The sequence below is a fragment of the Felis catus genome, chromosome B2, assembly GCF_018350175.1.
Source record: "Felis catus isolate Fca126 chromosome B2, F.catus_Fca126_mat1.0, whole genome shotgun sequence".
Taxonomy (NCBI): domain Eukaryota; kingdom Metazoa; phylum Chordata; class Mammalia; order Carnivora; family Felidae; genus Felis; species Felis catus.
In genome coordinates, this window is record NC_058372.1 from 3,903,884 (window position 1) to 3,926,475 (window position 22,592).

General features: G+C 47.4%; 1 protein-coding gene and 1 long non-coding RNA gene across 6 annotated transcripts in view; one reads left to right on the forward strand and one right to left on the reverse strand.

Annotated features, from left to right (window-relative positions):
• Positions 1-22,592, reverse strand: part of LOC109499514 — a 102,298-nt gene that overhangs the window by 3,363 nt on the left and 76,343 nt on the right. For 2 of the 4 annotated variants that reach the window (XR_006597478.1, XR_006597481.1), the window contains 2 exons: positions 13,848-14,159; positions 9,442-9,575 (listed from right to left, as the gene is read on the reverse strand). The exons of 1 other annotated variant lie outside the window; for it this stretch is intronic. This is a non-coding gene — a long non-coding RNA (uncharacterized LOC109499514). Of the gene's footprint in view, positions 1-9,437; positions 9,576-13,847; positions 14,160-22,592 lie in introns of those variants that run through there. One more of the 4 variants, XR_002742153.2, reaches the window with a different exon arrangement.
• Positions 9,446-22,252, forward strand: SLC17A2 (solute carrier family 17 member 2). 2 transcript variants are annotated; one of them, XM_023253585.2, is made up of 12 exons: positions 9,446-9,585; positions 10,870-10,979; positions 12,575-12,786; positions 14,588-14,821; positions 14,906-14,993; positions 15,867-15,953; positions 17,362-17,480; positions 17,593-17,754; positions 18,209-18,341; positions 18,431-18,578; positions 19,864-19,954; positions 21,556-22,252. In XM_023253585.2, exons 2-12 carry the CDS (start codon positions 10,952-10,954, stop codon positions 21,688-21,690), a joined length of 1,437 nt encoding a protein of 478 aa, XP_023109353.1. In that variant the 5' UTR covers positions 9,446-9,585; positions 10,870-10,951; the 3' UTR covers positions 21,691-22,252. The 2 variants fall into 2 exon arrangements, with proteins under 2 accessions (XP_023109353.1, XP_023109354.1); XM_023253586.2 differs by lacking the exon at positions 14,588-14,821.

Below are 22,592 nucleotides of genomic sequence, written 5' to 3' on the forward strand. Positions count from 1 at the left end.
AATTTTCACAAATTCCTCATCAAGGTAACGCATGTGCCCGTGAAATTTCGGCCGTGCCGCCTTAGGGCAGTGGAAGAACATTTTGAGGAGTTAGCTCAGAATGCAGAACAGACCAGAAAGACGAACAGGAACGTGTACAGTATAGGAAAATGCAGTTCAAGGTCAAGGATAGACGAGAGTTTCTGTATACCCGTAATAGGTCGGTTGATCAGAGCAGAAGTGTTTGAAGGTACTAGGTGAGAAGTTTTTGGAATCAAGGACACTGGTTTCTCAAATCACAAGTACACCGCGAGTCGGAGAAGGACAAACAGAAGTGATTTATGCGAGTCCTTTGCTGCACTCGACTTTATTGTTGTGTTTCTCCATTGTCCTATCTGCTGTTTGCATAAGAAGTTGCTCCCTCCATAGACAATACGCGAGCTTTCCATGGTAGCTTTTAAGGGTCTCTCTTTCTCTTAAAATTCTAGCAAAAGCTGCTGTTGGTGCGCGAGGCTTGGTCTCTCTTTGCCTCTTCTTGCCGTTTAGGACCTGAGGCCTTGAAGGCTGTGATTACGCTGCAGGCCCAGGGAGAAGGTGAGCAAGAGGTCCACAGCCTCCTTTTCACTGCGGGGTCGGGAGATAAACTCAATCGTTGCCTTTTGCATAGGGCGCACAACACCTCCAAGCTGAAGGCCCCGTCTGAAGGCCAGTGGCCTCATAGAGATAATCCGTGTTTATTCACTTGGAGAACCCCTTGGGAAATCTTCTTTGTGAACGAGAGGTGAATGCTAGTGCCCGCTCGAATCCTTGGGGACCTTGATCTGGAGGCCTATTTATCTTCTTTCGACCGCAGTGTCATTTTGCAGCCAGATTTTTTTTTTTTTTAATGTTTTATATATCTTTGACGGAGAGCACAAGTCGGGGAGGGGCAGGGAGAGAGGTGGAGAGAGGATCCGAAGCGGGTTCTACGCTGACAGCAGTGAGCCCGATGTGGGGCTCCAACTCAGGAACCCCGAGATCACGACCCGAGCCGGAGTCAGATGCACAAGTGACTGAGCCACCCAGGTGCCCCACTGCAGCCAGATTTCAAGTTCTAGGACGTTCACTTAGAGAAGTCATGTGGAATGATTCGGGAAGCTCCTCCTGTGGTTCAGCCCTTCTCTGCCACCCTCTGTGTCCCTCTTGGAAAGCGAAGTCGGTTTAATTCTGTGACTCCCACCTTGAGCTTCTTACCTAGTAGTACTTTTCAGTTAGGGACGTACTCACTCTCATCCATCAGGCATAACCACCAGGCTAAACTTCCTAGAAGTATAAACCTGATCACACCCCACGCTTGCTTAAAACGTTTTGCTTCCCACTTTTAATTTTTTCCACTAGAAGATAGCTAACCACAGAGTGAATCTGGGTGTGTAACACAAGAAAGCCTGGAGGAATTCTTTCTTCAAGTCTATATTTTTTCTTTCTTTCTTTTTCTTTCTTTTCTCTTTCTTTCTTTCTTTCTTTCTTTCTTTCTTTCTTTCTTTCTTTCTTTTTCTTTCTTTCTTTCTCTTTCTTTCTTTCTTTCTTTCTTTCTCTTTTTCTTTCTTTCTTTCTTTCTTTCTTTCTTTCTTTCTTTCTTTCTTTCTCTTCCTTCCTTTCTTTCTTTTTTTAACATTTATTTCTTTTTGAGAGAGCAAGAGAGAGACAGAGCATGAGCAGGGGAGGGGCAGAGAGGGAGGGAGTCACAGAATCTGAAGCAGGCTCCAGGCTCCGAGCTGTCAGCCCAGAGCCCGATGCGGGGCTCGGACCCACAGACAGAGAGATCACGACCTGAGCCGAAGTCAGACGCTGAACCGACTGAGCCACCCAGGTGCCCCAAGTCCATAGTTTTCCTTTCAGAATTCACGCAAGTTTTACACGTGACTCAATTTGTTTAAAACAAATAAAAACATGTTCCCCAAAGTATTGCATAAAACTGGCACTTCAGAAAAAAGTTCCGTGTTTTCCCTGTGGCCTCAGTACACTGCTGTGCTTAGCTGTCTCCCACAGGGGCTGCAAGGTGAAGTTCACGCTCCTGAGTGTTACATAAAGGCCGCTGTGACCCAGTCTTGCTGACTTCTGACCCAAATTTCCTATCAGTCCCTGACGTGGAGTGTGTGATCTGGGTGCTACAGGTTTCTCTAAAATCAAAATGGGCTTTTTCTTTTTCTGATTCCGGAATAAATAAACGCTCTTTGTACAAAACTTTAAACAAGATAAAAAAAAACCTAAGTGAGAAGGTCAGACTTATTTCTCCCCACAGAGCCACTTATCTTAGATATTTCGCTGTTTCTGACTCTCTAGCTCTCTCTCAACATATACGTGTGTGTATACCTGTACACGTAGACATATACGTCTGGACATGCGTATACACACATAGACAAATACATGCTTATGTGTATTCACACACGTACACACATGCAATTTTTTTAAATAAATATTAAAGAAAAAAATAAAAAGCGTCCAAGTCAAACGGTACAGATACCACTCATTCTTTTAAAGTGTTGCTCAGTTTTTAAATATAAAGATGTCTTGCAATCTGTTCGGTCAGTCTCCCATTGATGAACTCTTAGGTTATTTCCAGTTTGCCCCTCTGGCTTTCTTTTTTTGAGTTGCATTTTCACTGAATGTGTTTGTGAATTCCGAGAGGATCAACACTTTTACGATGTTAAGTGCTCCCACCCAACAATGTAGTCCATAGTTCTACCTAGCCAGGTTGTGTTTTATGTCCTTAATAAAATGTTATTGTTTTCTTCCTTTGAGCCACACGTTTCTCGTTCGAGTGATTCTTAAAAATTTTGCAGTTTTTGTGGCTAGAAAACCTTAAAAACTTTCTATCTCCATTCCTGGCTGGTTATTTCTACTACCGGGGAAAAGCAACTGATGAACAGAAAAAAATCTTTCCCATGTTTGCGGCCAGTTTCCAAATCCCCTTCCTGCTTTGCACCGTAATCCCTGGTGGTGTTGAACAATTGCGATCGTCCACACTGCGCCTCTGTGCCTTTGCTCTTTCTGGAAGGTCCTTGCCCTTGGTCACTGACTCACCCACACCACCTGTGAAGACTGACTACAGCCGTGCCTCCTCCTGGAAGCAGATAAGGCGGGGTCCTGATCTGCTCTTCCTGGTGTCCCCGTGCACGCGTGTATTATTTGTTTTCAAGACCTGTCATCCCAGCTGTCTGTCTGGGAGTCGTCTCACTCAGCGGACTCCGAACTCTGTGCAGTCATGGGTCAGGTCTTAAACAAACTGGTGTTCTCAGAAGCAAGCACCACATCTGGAACAGAATAAATTCCCCAAGAAGAAAAAAAAGAAAAGAAAAAGAAAAAGAAAGAAAGAGTGTGGAATGAAACTGCTCTGAATGGAAACAGCTGTTAATACCAGGCCAGAGAGACCTAACTTTCTAAGGGCCTCTGATCTTTTCTTCTCTATTACTATAGAGAATATACTCTATTAGTATACAGAAATCCTGACTCCTGATGGCGAGCATGACTCAAGAGTTCACCCATGTAATAAATTAATGTTTAACGAACACATACTATAGGCCAAAGACTATGCCAAGAGCTGTGAATACAGCAGTTTTCAAATACACGGATCCCTTCGGAGAGTTTGCAAAACTCCACTATAGGATTACACTGTTTAAACAAAATATGCAGTTTGAAGAATACAGTTTGAACCTTACTTGTGGCATTGGACTGTGGGCCATTTTTCCTTAGTATATTTACTCTTATTTTGGGGAATCCGCTCTTGGCTACTTCCTCTGCTAGGGTTACTGCTAAGTCATGCTGTGCCTTTGAGCAAATTAGAAATTATCAGACCTTAGGGGCGCCTGGGTGACTCAGTCGGTTGAGCATCTGACTTCGGCTCAGGGCATGCTCAGGTCATGATCTCGCAGTTCGTGAGTTCAAGCCCCTCATCGGGCTTTGTGCTGACAGCTCAGAGCCCAGAGCCTGCTTCGGATTCTGTGTCTCCCTCTCTCTCTGCCCCTTTCCCGCTCATGCTCTGTCTTTCTCTCTCTCTCAAAAATAAATAAACATTAAAAAAAAAAAAAAGAAAATTTTCTTCTTCTGGGCAGACTAAGCAAAAAAAAAAAAAGCCCTAATTTGTCTTCTTTTTAACCATTTTTTTGGCTTATCAGGTACCTGATGACTTTGCAATAAGTCAAGAACCAGGATTTTCATTAAAGGAAGAAAGGAACTATTATCTCAATTCTCCTGGCTCCCCCTCCATGCCTTAAAAGCAGGCTGAATAATGCCACTTAAAGACTTTCACATCCTAATCCCCGGAGCCTGCCAACATGTGATTTCGCGTGGCAAAGCGCACATGACATACGTGATTAAGTTAAGGATTTTGAGGTGGGAAGACTGTCCTGGAGTTTTCAAGTGAGTCCAATATGATTGCAATCGTCCTTATAAAGAGGGAGGCAGGAGGGTCAGGCTTTGAGAGAAAGATCTAAAGATGTTTTGCTGCTGCCTTTAAAGATGCAGGAAGGGGCTGTGAGCCAAGGAAAGCTGGTGACTTCTAGAAGCTGGAAGAGGTAAGGAAATGGATTCTTCCCTAAAGCCTCCAGGGAGAATGTGCCCTGGGAGACCCCTTGGTTTTTGGTCCAGTGAAACCCATTTTAGACTTTTGACCTCCGGAACTGGGAGAATAAATACGTGTTGTCTTAAGTCACGAAGTTTGTGTTAATTTGTTACAGCAGCAACAGGGAACCAATACAAAGGAACCAAGGAGTTAAACTAAGGGGCTGACTCCAGTTGGCTCTCTGGGGGAGTCTGGGGAGTCAGACCTGAGAGGAAACTCAACCACGGCAGTTTGAAGCTAATGAAGCCAGAGAGGGCGGGCCCTCACTTCATTTATCAGGGCCAAGAGTCAAACTGGAAGTATCCGGTAGCAACCACAGACCAAAAACTACGACTCACAACTGAGACACAATCCAAGAATCAGGAGTCGAGCAGAGCCTGGAGTACAAAAGGTTCAGAGAAGAAGCAGGAAGGAAGGGTTCAGGGTATTGGTTTGCACCGCTCTTGGGGACATCCCGAGCGTAATCGGAAACTGGCTCCTGGACTCAGAGGGCAGGGAGAGACTGAAGAAAGAGGCAGTCCTCTCCAGGTTGGTAGGTGACGGGTTTTAATAATAGCAAAGGAAATGTGCATGCGACACTTGTCGTGGGTGGCAGCAAAATGAACGGATCTCTGCACCCACCTCCAAATCTTCGAAGTTTATAACGAGGCCCCAACTGGGTGTTCTCAACACCACATCACCATCTCAAGGCCATGTCCTTGGAGCAGGCTCTGGAAGCAGGAAGGACAAGCGGGACCCACATTCCTAGGACAGAGGAGAGGGCGAGGAGGCTCTGAGAGCCTAGGTCTAGCTCATGGGTCAGCCGGTGGTCACACGTTTTTGATGACGTTCCCCAACACAGGGTCGCTTCATGAGTAGATATCGGAGTAGCCAACGTCCACATTTATTAGCATGTGGGCACCAAAAGCTTAAGGAAAGTCTAGCTGACTTACCAGAACCCCTGGGAACGTCTCGTTTATTGAGGACCTACTATCGGTCAGCATAAATATTTCATTTAATTTGTGCAATCCCCCCACGAGTTCAGTATTAGAACCTTGCTTTACTGATGTAGAAACCAATTCACAGAAGGCGGGTGACTTGTCCAAGGCCACAGAAAACACCAGGAAGTGAAGGTGGGGTTGACGTCATTTCTCCGATCCTAAGAGCTTTGCTGTTTCCTCCACACCATGGCCCCTTCCTTTCAGGAAAAATGCTTGTTGACTTTTTTTGGTTGCATGCACAGTTCTGAGCAGAAAAACATGATGTCACCTTTCGAGACACTCATTTTATCAGTGGGGACTTGAAAATGAAGTTAAAAATTAAGCAGCAGAGTCAAACCCAGGCTCTCTGCTCTGAGAATGTGGGGCCAAACCTGATGCTGTCTGACTGCCACGTGGCTAATTATTTATCCTTGTGAAACTCTGTGGAATTATTTGAAAGGGAGGAAGGGACAGAAACTTCTTCAAGTAGCCTTGTAGTCTAGGGCTTAAAATACTGGTTTAATGGCAAAGGTAAGTGTTTTTCTTCTTTTTGGGTCTGAGGATAATTACTAATCAATCAGAGATCCATTAAAGGGAGGGAGCACTTTGAGGGGAAGTCAGAGGAGCACCATGAAAGCGGCCTAAGGATTCCCATCTGGGAACGGTTTCTGGCTTCAAAATGAAGAAGAGACTTTCTAAAACGTGCAATCGATTGAATCGATACTCTAGAGCACGGCTTGAGAGGACACCGATGTCCATGGACACTGGACAATGGTCCCTTCTCTGGGGATTCTGTATTAACTGTGGCACCTTGAGGAGCTGGGTGGGTTTCACTGTGGGATAAAATGCTGGATCAGAACTAACAAGGTTTGGATTTGGGGACTGTGACTGATGAGTCTTTTCAGATTGCCATGTATATTTGAAACGTCTCAAAAAAAAAGGTGAATAGGAAGTTGTGAATAAGATAAAAGCAAGAGAACGTACATGCTTGTGGAGCTCACCTGGCTCCTTGCCCTCAGAGCTCAGGGAAGATGCTCAGAGAGACCATGATGAGCACCCACAGGTGCTCCGATGGGAAGCTCTTGGTGAAGACTGAAGAAGGTGCCTTCTCCCAACCTGCCAGAGAAGGTCCCTAGTCCAAAGCACGGTTGCCCTGGAAGGCAAGCCTGAGGTTGTCACTTGGAGGAAAGGGTCAAGGGGAATCTTGCACATCTCCTGGCGAGCCAAGCCGTGAGTCCCCCAAGGCACTGACCCAACTGCGCTTGATTTTGGCGTTACTCTGCTTTCTAGGATCACCCACTCTTGATGCTTGATACGGTTTTTCTTTTTCTTTCTTTCTTTTTTTTTCGCGATTAAATCCATAAGTGAATTGACCGAATGACATAAATTACCTACTGGAATAACCAGTTTTACTTCAGCCCTACTGATTTTTCAGAAAGGTAGGGGCAGGTGACACAAAGGGGCCTCAGTCTTACTAACATGGAAGAAACTGCTTCTTGTTCTCTGATGTTCTCTGATGTTCTAGCAAGATGCATCCCTTATTCTCCCATCTCGTGGATTCTAGTAGAAGAACCCACTTAAATGTTTTGTTTTCTTTATTTGAGAGAGAGAGAGAGAGAGCAAGTGGAGGAGAGAGGGGCACAGGGAGAGAGAGAGAATCAATCCCAAGCAGGCTTCAGGCTCAGCAGGGAGCCCGACGCGGGACTCAATCCCACAACCCTGGGAACATGACCTGAGCCAAAGACAGGAGTTGGACGCTCAACCGGCTGTGCCACCCAGGCGCCCTGGAAGAACCCACTTTCCAAAGGAAATGTTTAAAACCAGTTTAATGATGAATCAGAAGCACTTCTCCAGGGGCGCCTGGGTGGCGCAGTCGGTTAAGCGTCCAACTTCAGCCAGGTCACGATCTCACAGTCCATGAGTTCGAGCCCCGCGTCAGGCTCTGGGCTGATGGCTCAGAGCCTGGAGCCTGCTTCCGATTCTGTGTCTCCCTCTCTCTCTGCCCCTCCCCCGTTCATGCTCTGTCTCTCCCTGTCCCCAAAATAAATAAACGTTGAGAAGCACTTCTCCAGAAATGCATAAATCGGGACTGATTCACCTGAGAGGTCCCGAGTGCCATTCTGATGCCTGTTTATTATTATTGCTGTAGTTAATGTCAATAACCGTTTACAACGTACATTTTACAATCAGAAGGCATGCCTCAGACCTTTTCTTCCACTCACAATAGTCCTGTGAAGTAATGTTATCCCCGTATTTCCTGTTTGCTTCTATTTTGTATTCAACTAAAGCTCCCCTAGTGTATGAAATTGTGAAAAAGCTGAAAGATTTTGAAAACTGTGAAAAAGTTGAAGTGAAAAAGCTCAGCTTGTGAATAGCAGAGAAGAACGTAGTCCCTGGATACCCTTTGAACCACAAGTTCATGCTCTTTCAGCCACATGTAACATTTACTCTGAGCAAACTGGGGGATTGGACTAACAGAGATGATGCAAGACAGGCTGGGGATTAGGGGAAATCTAAGCAATCGAAAGACCACTATAATGAAACAGTGAGTTCCAGGCTGAGACTAATAGGAAAAAACGATTCTTTTGCTTAGGCCTAAACCATATTGTCTACGTTGTTAATTTTATATCAAATACAACTCAATATTGTATCATGAAATTATTTTTATTTTTTTTCAATTATTTTTAACGTTTATTATTGAGAGACAGAGAGATCCAGAGCGTGAGCAGGGGAGGGGTAGAGAGAGGGAGAGACATAGAATCGGAAGCAGGCTCCAGGCTCTGAGCCATCAGCACAGAGCCCGACGCGGGGCTCGAACTCACAGACTGCGAGATCATGACCTGAGCCGAAGTCGGCCGCTTAACCGACTGCGCCACCCAGGCGCCCCGCATGAAATTATTTTTAGAAGATAGACTTTCGTTTCATTTCTTTTCCATTTTCCTATATCTACTTATAGTTTTGCCTCTCTGACTCACGAGGTTTTAGAAATGTCACTGTGGAATGGAGGGTCCTCAACCATGCTTACAATTGGACCCAGACTCAAACCACTGTCTCTGAGCGCCTATCGGTCGCGACAAGGCACAGATCCCGTTGTTTCACGGGCTCCTGCGATTACTTTAGGAAAATCGTTTCCATTACTACGTCCCGAGAGCCCCTAGGCTACAGTGGTTTGGGAGGTCTGCCCGATTTCTGTTTGTCTCGTGCAAAGGACACAGGAAGTTCACAACTGAAGTCAGCTATTGAGACAAAATTCAAAACAGCCCGTTAAGTCATGTAAGCTAAGGCGGGGTGGCAACAGATACAAGGGAAAGGAAGGTTTGTGGCAGGATTGCACTAACAAAAACAGCAAGAAAAGGCAGTCGTTTTTATTCTTTTAACTATTCGAAGCTCGACTGGAAAGTATTTTCACCATCAAATGTCCTTCTTGAAGAAATGACTAAGAAAAGTAAAGCCATGTAACTTCCCCTGTGGAACCCTCCTGAAAGAGCCTACCCTACTGCATTCTAGGCTGTGCTTAAAATATGAGCATATAGGGGAAGTGGCTCTAGCGGACAGAGGCAGCAGCAGGCTGGGCGTCAGGAGACCCGGCGCTGGCTCTTTGACCTACGTGGCCTGTGTCCACTTCTCGGACTTCCCGCACAGCAGTTTTCTCAGCAGCATGGTGAACAGTCGGGCAGAAGATCTCAGAGCGTCTTTCAGCTCTAGGGCTCGGGGCCTGCAGGACTTATCAGAGCGGTTGGTGGGGAATCTGTAGCTGGGGTGTGATGACTCTTGGTTGCACGTACGGTGAAAAAGTTGCCTTCAGGCAAGTCTTGGGATCTTACGTAACAGGGGAAATCAGACAGAAAGTGGTCCAAACTCTGGGTAAACGAGGCGTCCATTCCATTTTGCTTCAGCTAGGATCTGAGTGAAACGCACTGACCCGGGCTCCTGATCTCAGCCAGATGTTTGCAAGGCTCATAAGCCCTCCACGGCAGGACGAAAGCCAACATGATTCCTGGTGCTGACCTTCTCTTGTTTAGCAACTGGGCATCCATCTAGGTCCAGGTAAACAAAAAAGAAAATTTCAAAACTTAGATGGGCAGATGTTATTCTTAGAATTCAGGAGACACTTGGCGAGCAGAAGACTGTCCTGTCTGTGTTGCCGAAGGCCCAATCATCGATCTTTCACACTAGCGGCTTCTCGGTATAACACGAGTGTCTACAAGTTGTAAAAAAACCAAAACAAACAAACAGCAAAAGCACTTAGCAGATATGGAAAATCCTTTAGAATAATGTGACCACCGTGTCCCATAACCCAGAATTAGCCACTGCTGGCGCTTATGTGAACCTGCCTCTCTTTCTGGGGACGTGCAGCTATCAACACGGGCGCGAATTATGGGGGGACAAAATTCTTCATCTTCTCATTCTTTATGAGCCTCTATCCTGAAGTCATAGGTTATGACCATCCCTGAGGGTGCAGATAAGTCTTGCTCAATTTGTGTGCAGAAAGAATGCAAAGTTTTGAGCGATGAAATATAAGCATGATCCAGTATTTGTAAAGTTTAGGAATGGCTGCCATATTGACAGCGATCTCAGGATGAGGATTGCTCCTAAAGGAAATCAATGTATGTATCCACCGAGAGAGTTTCATTGCTATATGAGTATCAAAATTGGGGATCATGAATTCTCTTTTCCCGTCAAAATAACTGGATATATTTGGAATTGTAGTAGAAAGCCTCACTCAGTGTGACTTTACACACGGTTTGAAGAACTTTTCAGCCCAAGAAAGTGTCCAAATTGTGTGTGGCAAAGGCAACAATAAACATTTTAGAGCCTCAAAGGTAATACACGTTAAGTGTTATGCAATGTCCCCCTTCCTATTCAGAGAAGCCACAATACAGCATCGTTCTGGTTGTACAGAAGGGATGGCAACATGATCATAAGGAGAGAAAGGGCTATTCTGGAACTTTCTCCCCAGCTCCCGAGCTTTACTTAACTTTCCTGTCCTCTGACCCACCTTAAGCCGCAACATGCCTCGCCTTCGGTTCTCTGTGGCTTGCAATTTTCTCATTTAATTCTTGTGGCACACTCCAGAAAGAGGCTTACTCTTACAAGAATGAATGGTTGGAGAATTTAAATGACGAGGCTCTAAGTCACATAGCTGGTGCTTACAGCTGGATTTTCTTGTAAAAACGGAGTTTTCCATTAGCGTAAAAATCAAGAAGCATGCTCAAAATGTCAATCGTATAGCCATGTTGGATCAAAACTTTTACCGGTGCTGAGAGAGGACCACGTTAACATGAGACAGTTATCTGTGTGCCGTGTTTCGGATTGTTGTTCACTCCGTAGATCAAAGCCAGTCGTGGCGAAAGAGATTCGGGGCAGAGGGAAAGTCCACCACAGAGCCCACCACTGCCTCCACAGGAGCCAAATGGACAAGAAGCCTTCGCCCAAGAAAGGTAAATCTTCCCCATCAAGACTACTTGCTGGAAGGCTGGAAGCTTATCTCCACGGCTCTTTTTCCTCTCTTTCTCTTCCCGTTTTCTTTTCCTTTCTTTTCTTCTTTCTTTCCTTCTTTCTTTCTTTTTCTTTCTTTCTTTCTTTCTTTCTTTCTTTCTTTCTTTCTTTCTTTCTTTTTCTTTCTTTCTTTCTTTCTTATCATGTCACCCATTATAAAGACTCTCTGAACAACACTGGACCAGCTCTGGCCCCTCGTCCTGTTACCCGTTGCTTTTTTTTAGGGAGCCCCACTGAGTTACCTCTTAGAAATCAAGGCAAATGCCCAACAGATCCTGGGACATAAGGAACGGAATAAGTCTTGAAAAAGTCATTTTAAACAACTTGTGCATGAATTCCTGCCATGATGTGATTGCCAAGCGGCTTTGGAATCCTCCCGTGGCATGGAAAGACGTCCTTCGCAGGCAAACAGTCCTATCACTGAGGCTGTTTGGCCATTACAAATGATTTCTTTCCTTACATTTTTATCTGTTTGTTCACAGGCCCTCTTTTTGGTTCTCTTTAGTTCCATTTCTCCAAATCTACAGAAGAGATTGAATCCATCATTCGCTTGGGAACCCTTGCAACATCGGTCCCTTGTTGCGTTTTGTGGGGACTTTTAAAGAATGTGTTGCTCTTGTAACATACTGAATACTCGCCCGTTGCCATATCACCTCCAAACTCAGTAAAAGTGGCCCTTAGTTAGTTAGTTATTTCTTTCTTTTTTAAAAATGTTTATTTATTTTTGAGAGAGGGACAGAGTGTGAGCGGGGGAGGGGCAGAGAGAGAGGGAGACACAGAATCTGAAGCAGGCTCCAGGTTCTGGGCTGTCAGCACAGAGCCCAACACGGGGCTTGAACCCACAAACTATGAGATCGTGACCTGAGCTGAATTCGGGCACTTAACTGACTGAGCCACCCAGGAGCCCCGCTGTGTTAGTTCTTGAAAGCTGGGCATACGTGGAGGCAGGGTCTAGTGACATGACAAAGGTGTTTCCAAGTGAGTGTCACATTCAGGAGCCGGGGGGGGGGGGGGGGGGGGGGACGGTGCTCGTTTCCACACACACTATCTCAGATATTTAAAAGTGAATCCTTGGGTGTTCCGTCAGCTTCTTTCAAAGGCAGCTCCATGGTAAGTATAAAGCTCCCAGCTTTACGGTAAATGTATATGCAAAACGGACAAGACCTCTGACTCACAGCTGGGGGACCGGTTTGACCCCCCCCTCCCCGCTGCCATCTTCCCCCCTCCCCCACTCACTTTACTGGGGACAATATGACATAAGCGCCCTCCCTTAGACTTTCCTATAGTTACCATCTGCTTCCCACACCTCTGGAAAAAGGTCATATTTGCTTTGCTTGACTGTAAGAGCCCAGATTCATTGTCTTGAAGTCAATTTAAGAATATGGCCAAGGAGCACCGTAGTCATGGTTATTTTGGCGAGAGAAGGCAGTGGGGCCGAGCGAGGGCCCTGTTGTTTTCCAGGTGTAGTCGTGGGAGAAACGGAAAGACGGCGGCCTCGGTCAGGATGCTCAGTGCGTCCTTCCGTATTGTCTCCTAGCTCCAGGTTTTTGTTCGTTACGCTATGGACTGGCTCTCATCATGCACTTCTCAAACTTCACCATGATAACCCAGCGTGTGAGTCTGAGCATTGCGATCATTGCCATGGTGAACAGCTCTCAGCCGCATGGTCTATCCAACGCCTCCGCAGAAGGACCTCTGGCAGAAACCCTCAGCAACCCCAGCACGTCCATCAAGGAATTTAACACAGGGGTAAGTATATCAGCATCACTTCCTGCTTATGGGTCTCTGAATTCTCTTTGGGCCAGCTGTAACAGCTTACCAATTCCTTCTTCGTCAATGAGTTAAATAAAATGTTTATCACAGGATTGTAGAAGAATCAGGATTATACCCTATTGTTAAATTTTTTCCTTTAAACTATCAATTACTGCAGAGTTGGTTTTTTTTAATGTTTATTTACTCTTGAGAGGGAGAGAGACAGGGTTCGAGTAGGGGAGGGGTAGAGAGAGAGGGAGTCACAGAAGCCGAAGCGGGCTCCAGACTCCAGCTGACAGCACAGGGCCTGATGCGGGGCTCGAACCCACGAACTGTGAGATCACGACCTGAGCCGAAGTCAGACGCTTAACCGACCGAGCCACCCAGGTGCCCCTTACTGTAGATTTTTGATGTCACCTTTGTATTTCATGATTGTATTACCTTGGACCTCTCTGCCTCCAGCCTTTTTTCCATCACTCATTCTACACATTCACATTCTTGTGCTCAAGAATACAAGACAGCTTCGGGGCGCCTGGGTGGCTCAGTTGGTTAGATGTCTGACTTTTGATCTCTGCTCAGGTCATGATCTCATGGTGGTAAGACTGAGCCCTGCATTGAGCCCCACGTCGGGTGTGAAGTCTGCTTAAGATTCTCTCTCTCCTTCTGTCCCTGTCCCCTGCTCATACTCTTTCTCTCCCTCTCTCTCGACGTGCTGTGCTCCTCCAAAAACCTGGTCCCACTTCTCAGCACACTCAGATCTGCTGTCAGTGGCCCAGGGAAGGTCCTTGTTCTGAGCAGCTCAGAGTCCTGGTTAGTTTCTCAGCATTTGGTTTCACTCCAAATGCTACAAGTTTACTTTCGCTCTTCAACAAAAATGAATTTTCCTATTTCTCTTTGTGCAAATCATAATCATCCTTCAAAGGGTGGTCCAAGTATTGCTTCCTTCCTGGGACCTTTGCAAATTGTTTTTGTCTCTTCTCAAATTTCTCTTTGTCTCTTCAATTTATAGCATGATGCCACAAGCCTAGTAGGCTGCCAAAAATTATTTATTGGCTTACCTCATAAGAAGAATGTGATCTCATTAACGTGCAGTGCGTGTTTCAGGAAGTCATCTCTGCCAGGGCAGACCATAATTCCTCAACTTGATTTTAAGGACAGATTTTGATGAGAATTCAGGGAAGTTGTGCTTTCCGAATATTTTTGAAATAGAAGTCAACATGTCACCGAACTTTTCCCGGAAGCACACGGTTAAAGGAAACTCTTTCTCAGGTGAAATCTCTCTCAATGGCTGTTTTTCATGCACCTCTTCTTACCACGTAATCATTCCTTTATCTCTTTCCTTCTTCATTTCCTTTGTCTTTACTCTTCCTCTGAAAGGAGCAAATTAGGGGTATAATTGGTTGCACGTTTGGAAGAGATGGAATATTTGCTAGGTAACAAATACAGATAAGTAGATTTTTACACCAGGATCCCACCAACCCAAGCAGCACTGGTTTTAAAGTCGGTTTTTGCAGGGCACCTGGGTGGCTCAGTCGGTTGAGCTTCGGACTTCAGCTCAGATCATGATCTCACCGTTCGTGGGTTCCAGCCCCGCGGCGGGCTCTGTGCTGACAGCTCGGAGCCTGGAGCCTGCTTCGGATTCGGTGTCTCCTTCTCTCTCTGCCCCTTCCCCACTCACACTCTGTCTCTCTCTCAAAATTAAATGAAGATTAAAAAAAACTTTTTTTAATAAAAAAATAAAGTAGATTCTCATAAAAGAACTTCTTAGCGAAGCATTTTCTTTTTTTCCGCCCCCCAGGCCTCTGTATATGAATGGAGCCCAGAGACTCAGGGTATCATCTTTAGCTCCATCAGCTATGGGATAGTAGTGACTCTGATCCCAAGTGGATATTTGGCAGGGATATTCGGAGCAAAACAGATGCTTGGTGCTGGTTTGCTGATCTCCTCCCTCCTCACCCTCTTTACACCGCTGGCTGCTGACTTCGGAGTGATTTTGGTTATTGTGATTCGGATGATCCAGGGCATGGCCCAGGTATCCAGATACTTTCTCGTTCGGAGCGGGACACAGGTACCTGAACTGTACTGAGACCGAAGGTCTTAATGATGTTCATTTCAGGGCATGGCCTGGACAGGTCAGTTTACCATCTGGGCAAAGTGGGCTCCCCCACTCGAACGAAGCAAACTCACCAGCATTGCGGGGTCAGGTAAGGATATACACGTGCATTAGAGCTTTGGAATCGGCCTCACCCAAACGCGTCTTTCCTTCTCTGCCTGGGATGTCTTGGGGGGGGGCAGGGACGGGCAGGAGAAAGTGCCACCGAGAGACTGAACAACGTGAGACGGTTACATAGCCTCTGTAAGAGAGAGCTACCTCGGTGCTGTAAAGCCACTGGGGTTTAGAAGCGGCTGTGAGCTGGGGTAGTCAGAAACGCACTGTGGGAAAACGTTTGGAACTCGGGTCCGCATAAGTGTAAGACCATCAAGTAAATCTATATAATACTTCCCTAATGGCGCTGAAACACCATTTCAGCAAAGACACACAAGCGGGAATTAAGACGAGCAGATTTCACAGCGGTAAGGAGAGACAGACATCAGCCTGGAAAGGACAGTCTGAAGAGCCCAAGTGATTCTGAGCTCTTTGCTGTTCTGGGCTAATCTTCACAACTGTCTGACCATTAAGTACGTTGTAAGCTCCCGTGTTACCAGAGAGGGAATTAACCCGTGCGCGAGATCGCGTGAATGGTCCACATGCCAACCGCCGGCGGGTGGCCGGAGCGGCTGCGCGCCAGCCGATGACGGGACTCCAGGACTTTGCTGCCGACGACATGCGCCCTCACGGGGGCCAGAGGCGCTCACTGGTGTTCAGGGAGCCACGCTGCCGTGTCAGGAGGCGCATCAGTATTGTTGGTCCATCCCAGTTACTCCACGTGGCTGTCCCGGGGGCGGGGGGGACCCGTGAGCGGGAAGAGAGGCTGTCCTCGCGCAGAAATTCTGAGTCGGCCTCCTCGCTGCCGGGACAACGTCCAGGGAGAACACTCAGTCTTGTCGTAAGTGTTTCTTCTCCCTCTTCTCCTCAGGGGCAGCGTTTGGGTCCTTCATCATCCTCTGCGTGGGGGGCCTAATCTGCCAGGCCTTGGGCTGGCCGTTTATCTTCTACGTCTTTGGTGAGTCCCTTTCCCTTCTGTCCCGAGCGCCCCGTGTCCCAGCCGTTCAGCGTGATGCCCACGTGCTCTGTCCCCCGTGCCCACAAGAGAGAACGGGCCCTTTGTGGGACAGAAGGTGACGAAGGCCGCTGAGGGCCGGTGGCTCCCTCACCCCAGTCTAGGAGACGACACTCCGCGCGGGGCTGGCCTCTGAGGAACGGGGAGCCCGGCCTTCCGCTCCCACCCCTGGCGTCTTCTGCAGACTCTCCGCCACCGTGTCCGAAATGCCGGCTCTAGTTGCCCCGTGGTCGGCACGTCAATGTCACCGAGAGTTGGCGACACACACTTGAAACGCGTCTTCGTATTTTATTACAGTTGCTATTACCGCAAAGATGATTTGACCTATTCTCTGCCAGGCAGATCTTGCAAAGCTCCATTTACTCGCACCCCCCTAGGGAGACCTCCAAGCCTTATCCTGTCAGATGCCGTCTTCCTGCCCTCTGTGGTGCTCACTGATAATTCCCTCTCTAGGCTATGCTGGTACACACTTATCTATTTGCCCCCCCTCCCTCCCCATGGGACTGTGAAATTGTGAGGCAAGGAATCTATTCTATAATTTTTTTTTTTTATCACTTTGGTACTATCACAGCGCCTGGCTTCTTGCTCGATAAATAAAAGAATGGACGGATCCCGTCATTAGAGGGAATTTAAAGAACATTAGTCCCCAGAGACTGTTAACATCCGACCTTCTTCCAATGACCCATCTCAGCCACGAGACACAGGCCTGTCCTCTTGTTCTGACCAAAGGATGCCATCCAATACGGTTCTGGCTTGCAAGGCTTCCTCACGAATGATGCTAGTCCCGGGTCATCTCGGTCCGCACGTGTTAATCACGTGCCGTCAAGGAATATTTCTTCCGGAAATCCCTAACGGAGGCATTGTTTGAATACAAATAACACCGTCTTTTGCAAATATGCCAGAAACTTGGCCTCGCCCCACCGATTTCCTGGCAGGTGGTTTCATGTATGTACGATTCCTGTCTTCTTCAATCCTGACTATTCACATCTTCCAAAGTAAGACAACAATGTGTGTCATAAGAAACACTATAACTACTGGGGCCCTAAGAGTAATTAACCAGCTGCGCAGTGGTACGATCCCCCCCCCCGCCGCCACCCCCGTGGTCTCTCCAGAAGGCTCTGACATTGACAGATGGCGCTCTGTGTTTGACAGGTGGAGACTGGAGAGCTTTTTTTTCTTTTTAGAAGAATTTTTTTTTAGAAGAATTGAAATAAGGAAAGTTTAGGTCCTTTGGTGGAATAAGCATGAACTGATAAGGGTGTTTTGAGGGAGAGGCGTGCCATTTCGGAGGACACCCCCTTCCCCCAGCATACAAATCTACCTGAAAATTAACTGGGTCCCGGCTTCCCAGGTAGCATTGGCTGCGTCTGCTGTCTCCTGTGGTTCACAGTGATTTATGATGACCCCACGCATCACCCATGCATAAGCGTCCGGGAAAAGGAGCACATCGTGGCCTCACTGGCTCACCAGGTACAGTGCACCCTGTGGCCCGTGCAGAGGTACCTAGGGCGGCGGTGGGGCTCACAGGAGAGGTCCCCTCGGGGCTGTTCCAACCCCACGTTGACGAGATATTTCCTTTCAGTCCAGTTCTCCTAGACGATCTGTCCCCATAAAGGCTATGGCCAGATGCCTACCGCTTTGGGCCATTTTCACGGGGTTTTTCAGCCATTTCTGGTTATGCACCATAATCATAACATACCTCCCGACCTACATCAGCTCCGTGCTCCACGTTAACATCAGAGATGTGAGTATACTTCCGGTCCTTCTGGGGAAATGGTAATGGCAATGAGGAGAAACAGCTCCGTGCTGCCCACAGCATCCTGCCCTTGCACGTAACCCCTCATACAACCTTCACGATGACCTTGAGAGAGGCATTGTGATGACTGCCATTGTACGGACACGGGGACACGTAGACGTAAGATGACGTGCCTTGGCTTACACGACCGCTGACTGGCAGACCTGTGCGACACGGCCACACGGGCTGATTCCTCCGTTTCCCTTAGAGATTAATGTTACTTTTCTCCGGACACCAGTGTAATGCAGCGTGAGTGGCCCTCTTCCCTGAGACAGCGTTCTTCCCCTGTGGAAAAGGACACTAATTCCCTGAAAACGACTCGAACGTCTGTGGGGTGGGCCCACGGCGCCCGCCTGGTGCTCTATGCACGTCCACACTCACGGAACACGTTTCCTTCCCTCAGAGCGGGGTTCTGTCATCCCTGCCCTTCATCGCTGCTTCAAGCTGCACGATTCTAGGAGGCCAGCTGGCAGACTTCCTTCTGTCCAGGAATCTTCTCAGACTAATCACTGTCCGAAAACTCTTTTCATCCCTAGGTAAGGACCGGGGCAAGGGCTTGGTTAACTGATCCTTTTTCCCACATGTGGTCTGCGAGGGTTCCTGACGCTGTGACTCCATTGTCCAGGGCTCCTCCTTCCGTCTCTGTGTGCCGTGGCCCTGCCCTTCGTGGCTTCCAGTTACGTGACAACCATTATTTTGCTGATACTCATTCCTGGGACCAGCAATCTGTGCGACTCGGGGTTCATCATCAACACCTTAGATGTCGCCCCCAGGTAGAAACTTACACCTGTTTGTTCCTCTCGTGCACGGTCTTCCAGAGGTGCTAGGCCTCAGTCCTCCTCTTGCAAGTCCTTCCCGTTATGACACGCGCAAGACGAGAGAATGATAAATGATGACAGCTAACTGGAAATGTCACTACGTGGCCACGACCTAAGGCATTTTGGAGCAACAGTTGTCGATCTTGGCCAGTAATCATTCAGATGAAAAGCTTCCCAAGCCTCCCCACCCAGGACTAAACCGCGTGCCCTGGGAAAGGGTCCACACACATGTGTTCTGGAAAAGCTTTCAGAGTTGATAATATTAGCTCCCTCAACTGTATGCATTTGCCATGAGCCAAGCCCTACTCGATAGACATACATCGACACATCTGATCTCACAACTGCATAGGGTAGGCCCTATTGTTGTCCTCACTCTAAATCATGATTTTTTTTTTAAGTTTATTTAGTCATTTTGAGAGAGAGACCAAGGGCACGATCACGGGAGGGGCAGAGAGAGAGGGAGAGAAAGAATCCCAAGCAGGCTCTGTGCCGTCAGCACGGAGCCCGACACAGGGCTTGAACTCGTGAACTATGAGATCATGACCTGAGCTGAAATCAAGAGTCACACGCTTAACTGACTGAGCCACCCAGGTGCACCTGCCCTCACTTTAAACTGGAGAAGACGGAAGGCACAAGAAAGTTAAGTGACATGCCTAGGGTCACACAAAGGCGGAGCCAGGATTTGGATTCAGGCATTTTGTCCAGAGTCTGTTGTCCTGGGCACTGCACGAACTGCCTGCCGTGCGGAGCAGCCTTGGGATGTGGATCGGGGTGAATCCTGGTCTCCGGGGAGACTGAGGTCATCCCTGGTTGTTGACCTGGCAGAGAGATGATTTCAGGGTTGGCAAACAGACATTGCCCTGAATGTCTCTAGGTGAACAAAACACAGCATTAAGCAAAATGACTTTGCTGTAATAACCGAACTGCCTTAAAGCTGAGTTGCTGAAAAGCCTTAGACAGCTTTGTATATAGAATCATCTGTTGGGGCGCCCCAGTGGCTCAGTCGGCTGAGCGTCCAACTCTTGACCTCAGCTCAGGTCATGATCCCAGGGTCATGGGTTCGAGCCCCGTGTCGGGTTCTGCCCTGACAGTGTGGAGCCTGCTTGGGATTCTCCCTCTCTCTCTGCCCTTCTCCCCTCCTCTCTCTCTGGCTCTCCTTCCAAAATAAATACATTAATTAACTAGATGAAATTCAACAGAAAATAAAAAGGAAACCATCTGTGAAATGTCCACCCCGCAGGTACGCAAGTTTCCTCATGGGAATCTCCAGGGGCTTCGGGCTCATCGCGGGGATCATCTCTTCCACAGCCACCGGATTCCTCATCAGCCAGGTTGGCCAGTTTATTGAAGTCTGCAAGTAGCAGGTACCGCTTGAGGCGCTGGGGCGTCACGGCGGGGCCCCCGCCCTCCACGACTGTACGGTCCGACCGAGACAACAAGCACGGGTGTCAACACAACCACTCTACTCACAGGGGACTCGGAAAGACAGTCTTGTTAGGTCGGGTTTCCCAGGGAAAGAACAGCATAAGCTGAACCTCTACAAATGACTGGATGTTACCTTGATGAGAATGGGCAGAGGTGGAGAGAACAGAGCCCAGGTGGCCTCCCGGAGCAAAAGCATGAGGCAGTTGTTGGTTCTGACCCGAGGGAATGGGACGCGTCAAGGGATGATAGGGGGTGAAGACAGAGGGGCAGGAGACAAAGATTATGAAGTCTGTTCAGACTCATTCTAATTAGAAAAAATTTACAAAACGGAAACACCAAGTGTCCCAAGGCCACTGTAAAAAAAGAGAAGCGAAGTCATGGTGAAGAGGTCATGGCTGTGGTCATGGGCCATGAGGCTGGCTCAGTGGGAAGCGAGGGCTAGGAGGCCCCCAGAGAAAAGCAGAGCCAGCCTGCGGTGGCAGGATGACATGGGTCAGCTTACAAAAAAGTTTTCTTTCTTTCTTTTTTCATTTCTTTTCTCTCTCTCTCTTTTTTTTTTTTTTTTTAGAGAAAGAGAAAGAATACGGTGGGGGAGGGGGCAGAGGGAGACAGAGGGAATCTTAAGCAGCCTCCACATTTGGTGTGGAGCGGGACACAGGGCTCGATCCCACAGCCCTGGGATCACGGCCTGAGCTGAAATCAAGAGTCGGACGCTGAATCGACCGAGCCACCCAGGCGTCTCTCCCTCGTTTCATTTTTAATACGTCTCCATGTGATCTAGTTTCCAGGTTAATGTTTGACCAAATAGCTAGGAGTCTGCCGTGACTATAATGCCAGAAATGAACTACAAACTATGAGAAGGATCATCCCAGCCAAATACAACTCACGCCGTGTTGAGATGTCCACCCAAGTGGGGCTGGTGACACTGATGTCAACAGCTAAGACCAAAACTAAACAGAGAGAACGCAAGGGTGAGGTCTTAAACACGTCACTTTAAGGGCGCCTGGTTGGCTAGTCGGTTGAGCGTCGGACTTCGGCTCGGGTCACGGTCTCATGGTTCATGGGTTTGAGCCCCACATCGGGCTGTGTGCTGTCAGCACGGAGCCTGCTTCGGATCCTCTGTCCTCCTCCCTCTCTGTCCCTCTCCACCTTGTTCTCTCTCTCTCTTTCTCAAAAATAAATGTTTTCTTAAAAAAAAAAAAGTCACTTGAAGCATAACTTTCAATGAGGAATGTGATGTTTTCATGAATGTTGAGATCCAAATTTCTAGAAAGACATTGGTGTAGGTTAACTTATTTTGATTTAAAGAAAAATCCCTCTTAATCCAGTACCCAATGTTCGTTGTGGTGTCATTCTGTCCCCCCAAAATTTCACAAAACCTTCTTGGCTATTGCATAGCATTCCCTAGATACTCTGAGATCAATGTTGCAATACTCGAAATGGAAGATTTCGAGAACGGGTGGAGAAGGAAACCCGAGGCTGATCATTCTGCATTCTCTGCCTTCAGGATTCTGTGTCTGGATGGAGGAATGTCTTTTTCCTATCTGCGGCCGTCAACATGTTTGGCATGTTTTTTTACATCACATTTGGACAAGCAGAAATCCAGGACTGGGCCAAAGAGAAGACCATCACCCGCCTGTGAGGATAGTGAGTTGCACACTTACGACGCTGACCATTAACTTTGCGACACGTTTTCCGTATTGTCCTTCTTCCTTCATATTCTTGGCCATAGCCTCAGCGTTTCTCCTCTGGCTTCCTGTTGGGTCTCCCTGGGGAGTTTCTAAAACACACGGATGAGGGGTCCACCCGCAGAGACACTGAATGAACTGGTCTGTGGGGGAGCCCAGGTGCCCCTGGTTGTTAGACACGCTGCAGGGTTTCTAACATGCAGCCAGGGTTGACAACTGCTGGACACACTTGAAACGTCAATCCCTGTTGCCTTTGAAGTCTCCTCTTTGGGAAATACTGGATGAATAAAAATCTGTGTGAAAATAGTCACTGATAAGTACCTTCGTGGGGGTGATTATGGACACAGAGAAGACCGGCTAGCAGCGATGGTCATGTGTTATAGAGCTCAGCATGGGACAGAAATTTCAGGCTGTAATCCACAGAATTAACTTTTTTATGGTTTGTATACATTGTACGAAACATGGGTGTTTATTTATGTGGTTAAATTCTATTAAAATTCACATGCTAAAATTGAATAGACCATTTTCAAATTATTTAGATTAGGATTATTTGCATCAGGCAAAACGGAGGTCTACTTATCCTAGCTAGATTCCAGGGGATTCACGACCAGGAAATGACCAGGCACGGATTAAATGAATGAGGTTAACTAGAAATCAAGACAGAATTGAAAAGCTCAAGTGGAGGCAAGACGGGCACTTCCAGAAGGTACAAGGAGCTAGCCTGGAGCATGTAACGAGAACTGAAGGGAGACCACAGAGGCGCTTTCAAATGAAATGATGATTTGTAAGGAGAAGAATCCTGAAGCTATAACAAGGAAGAGAGTGTCGAACCATCTCACGTACCAAAGAAGTTTCT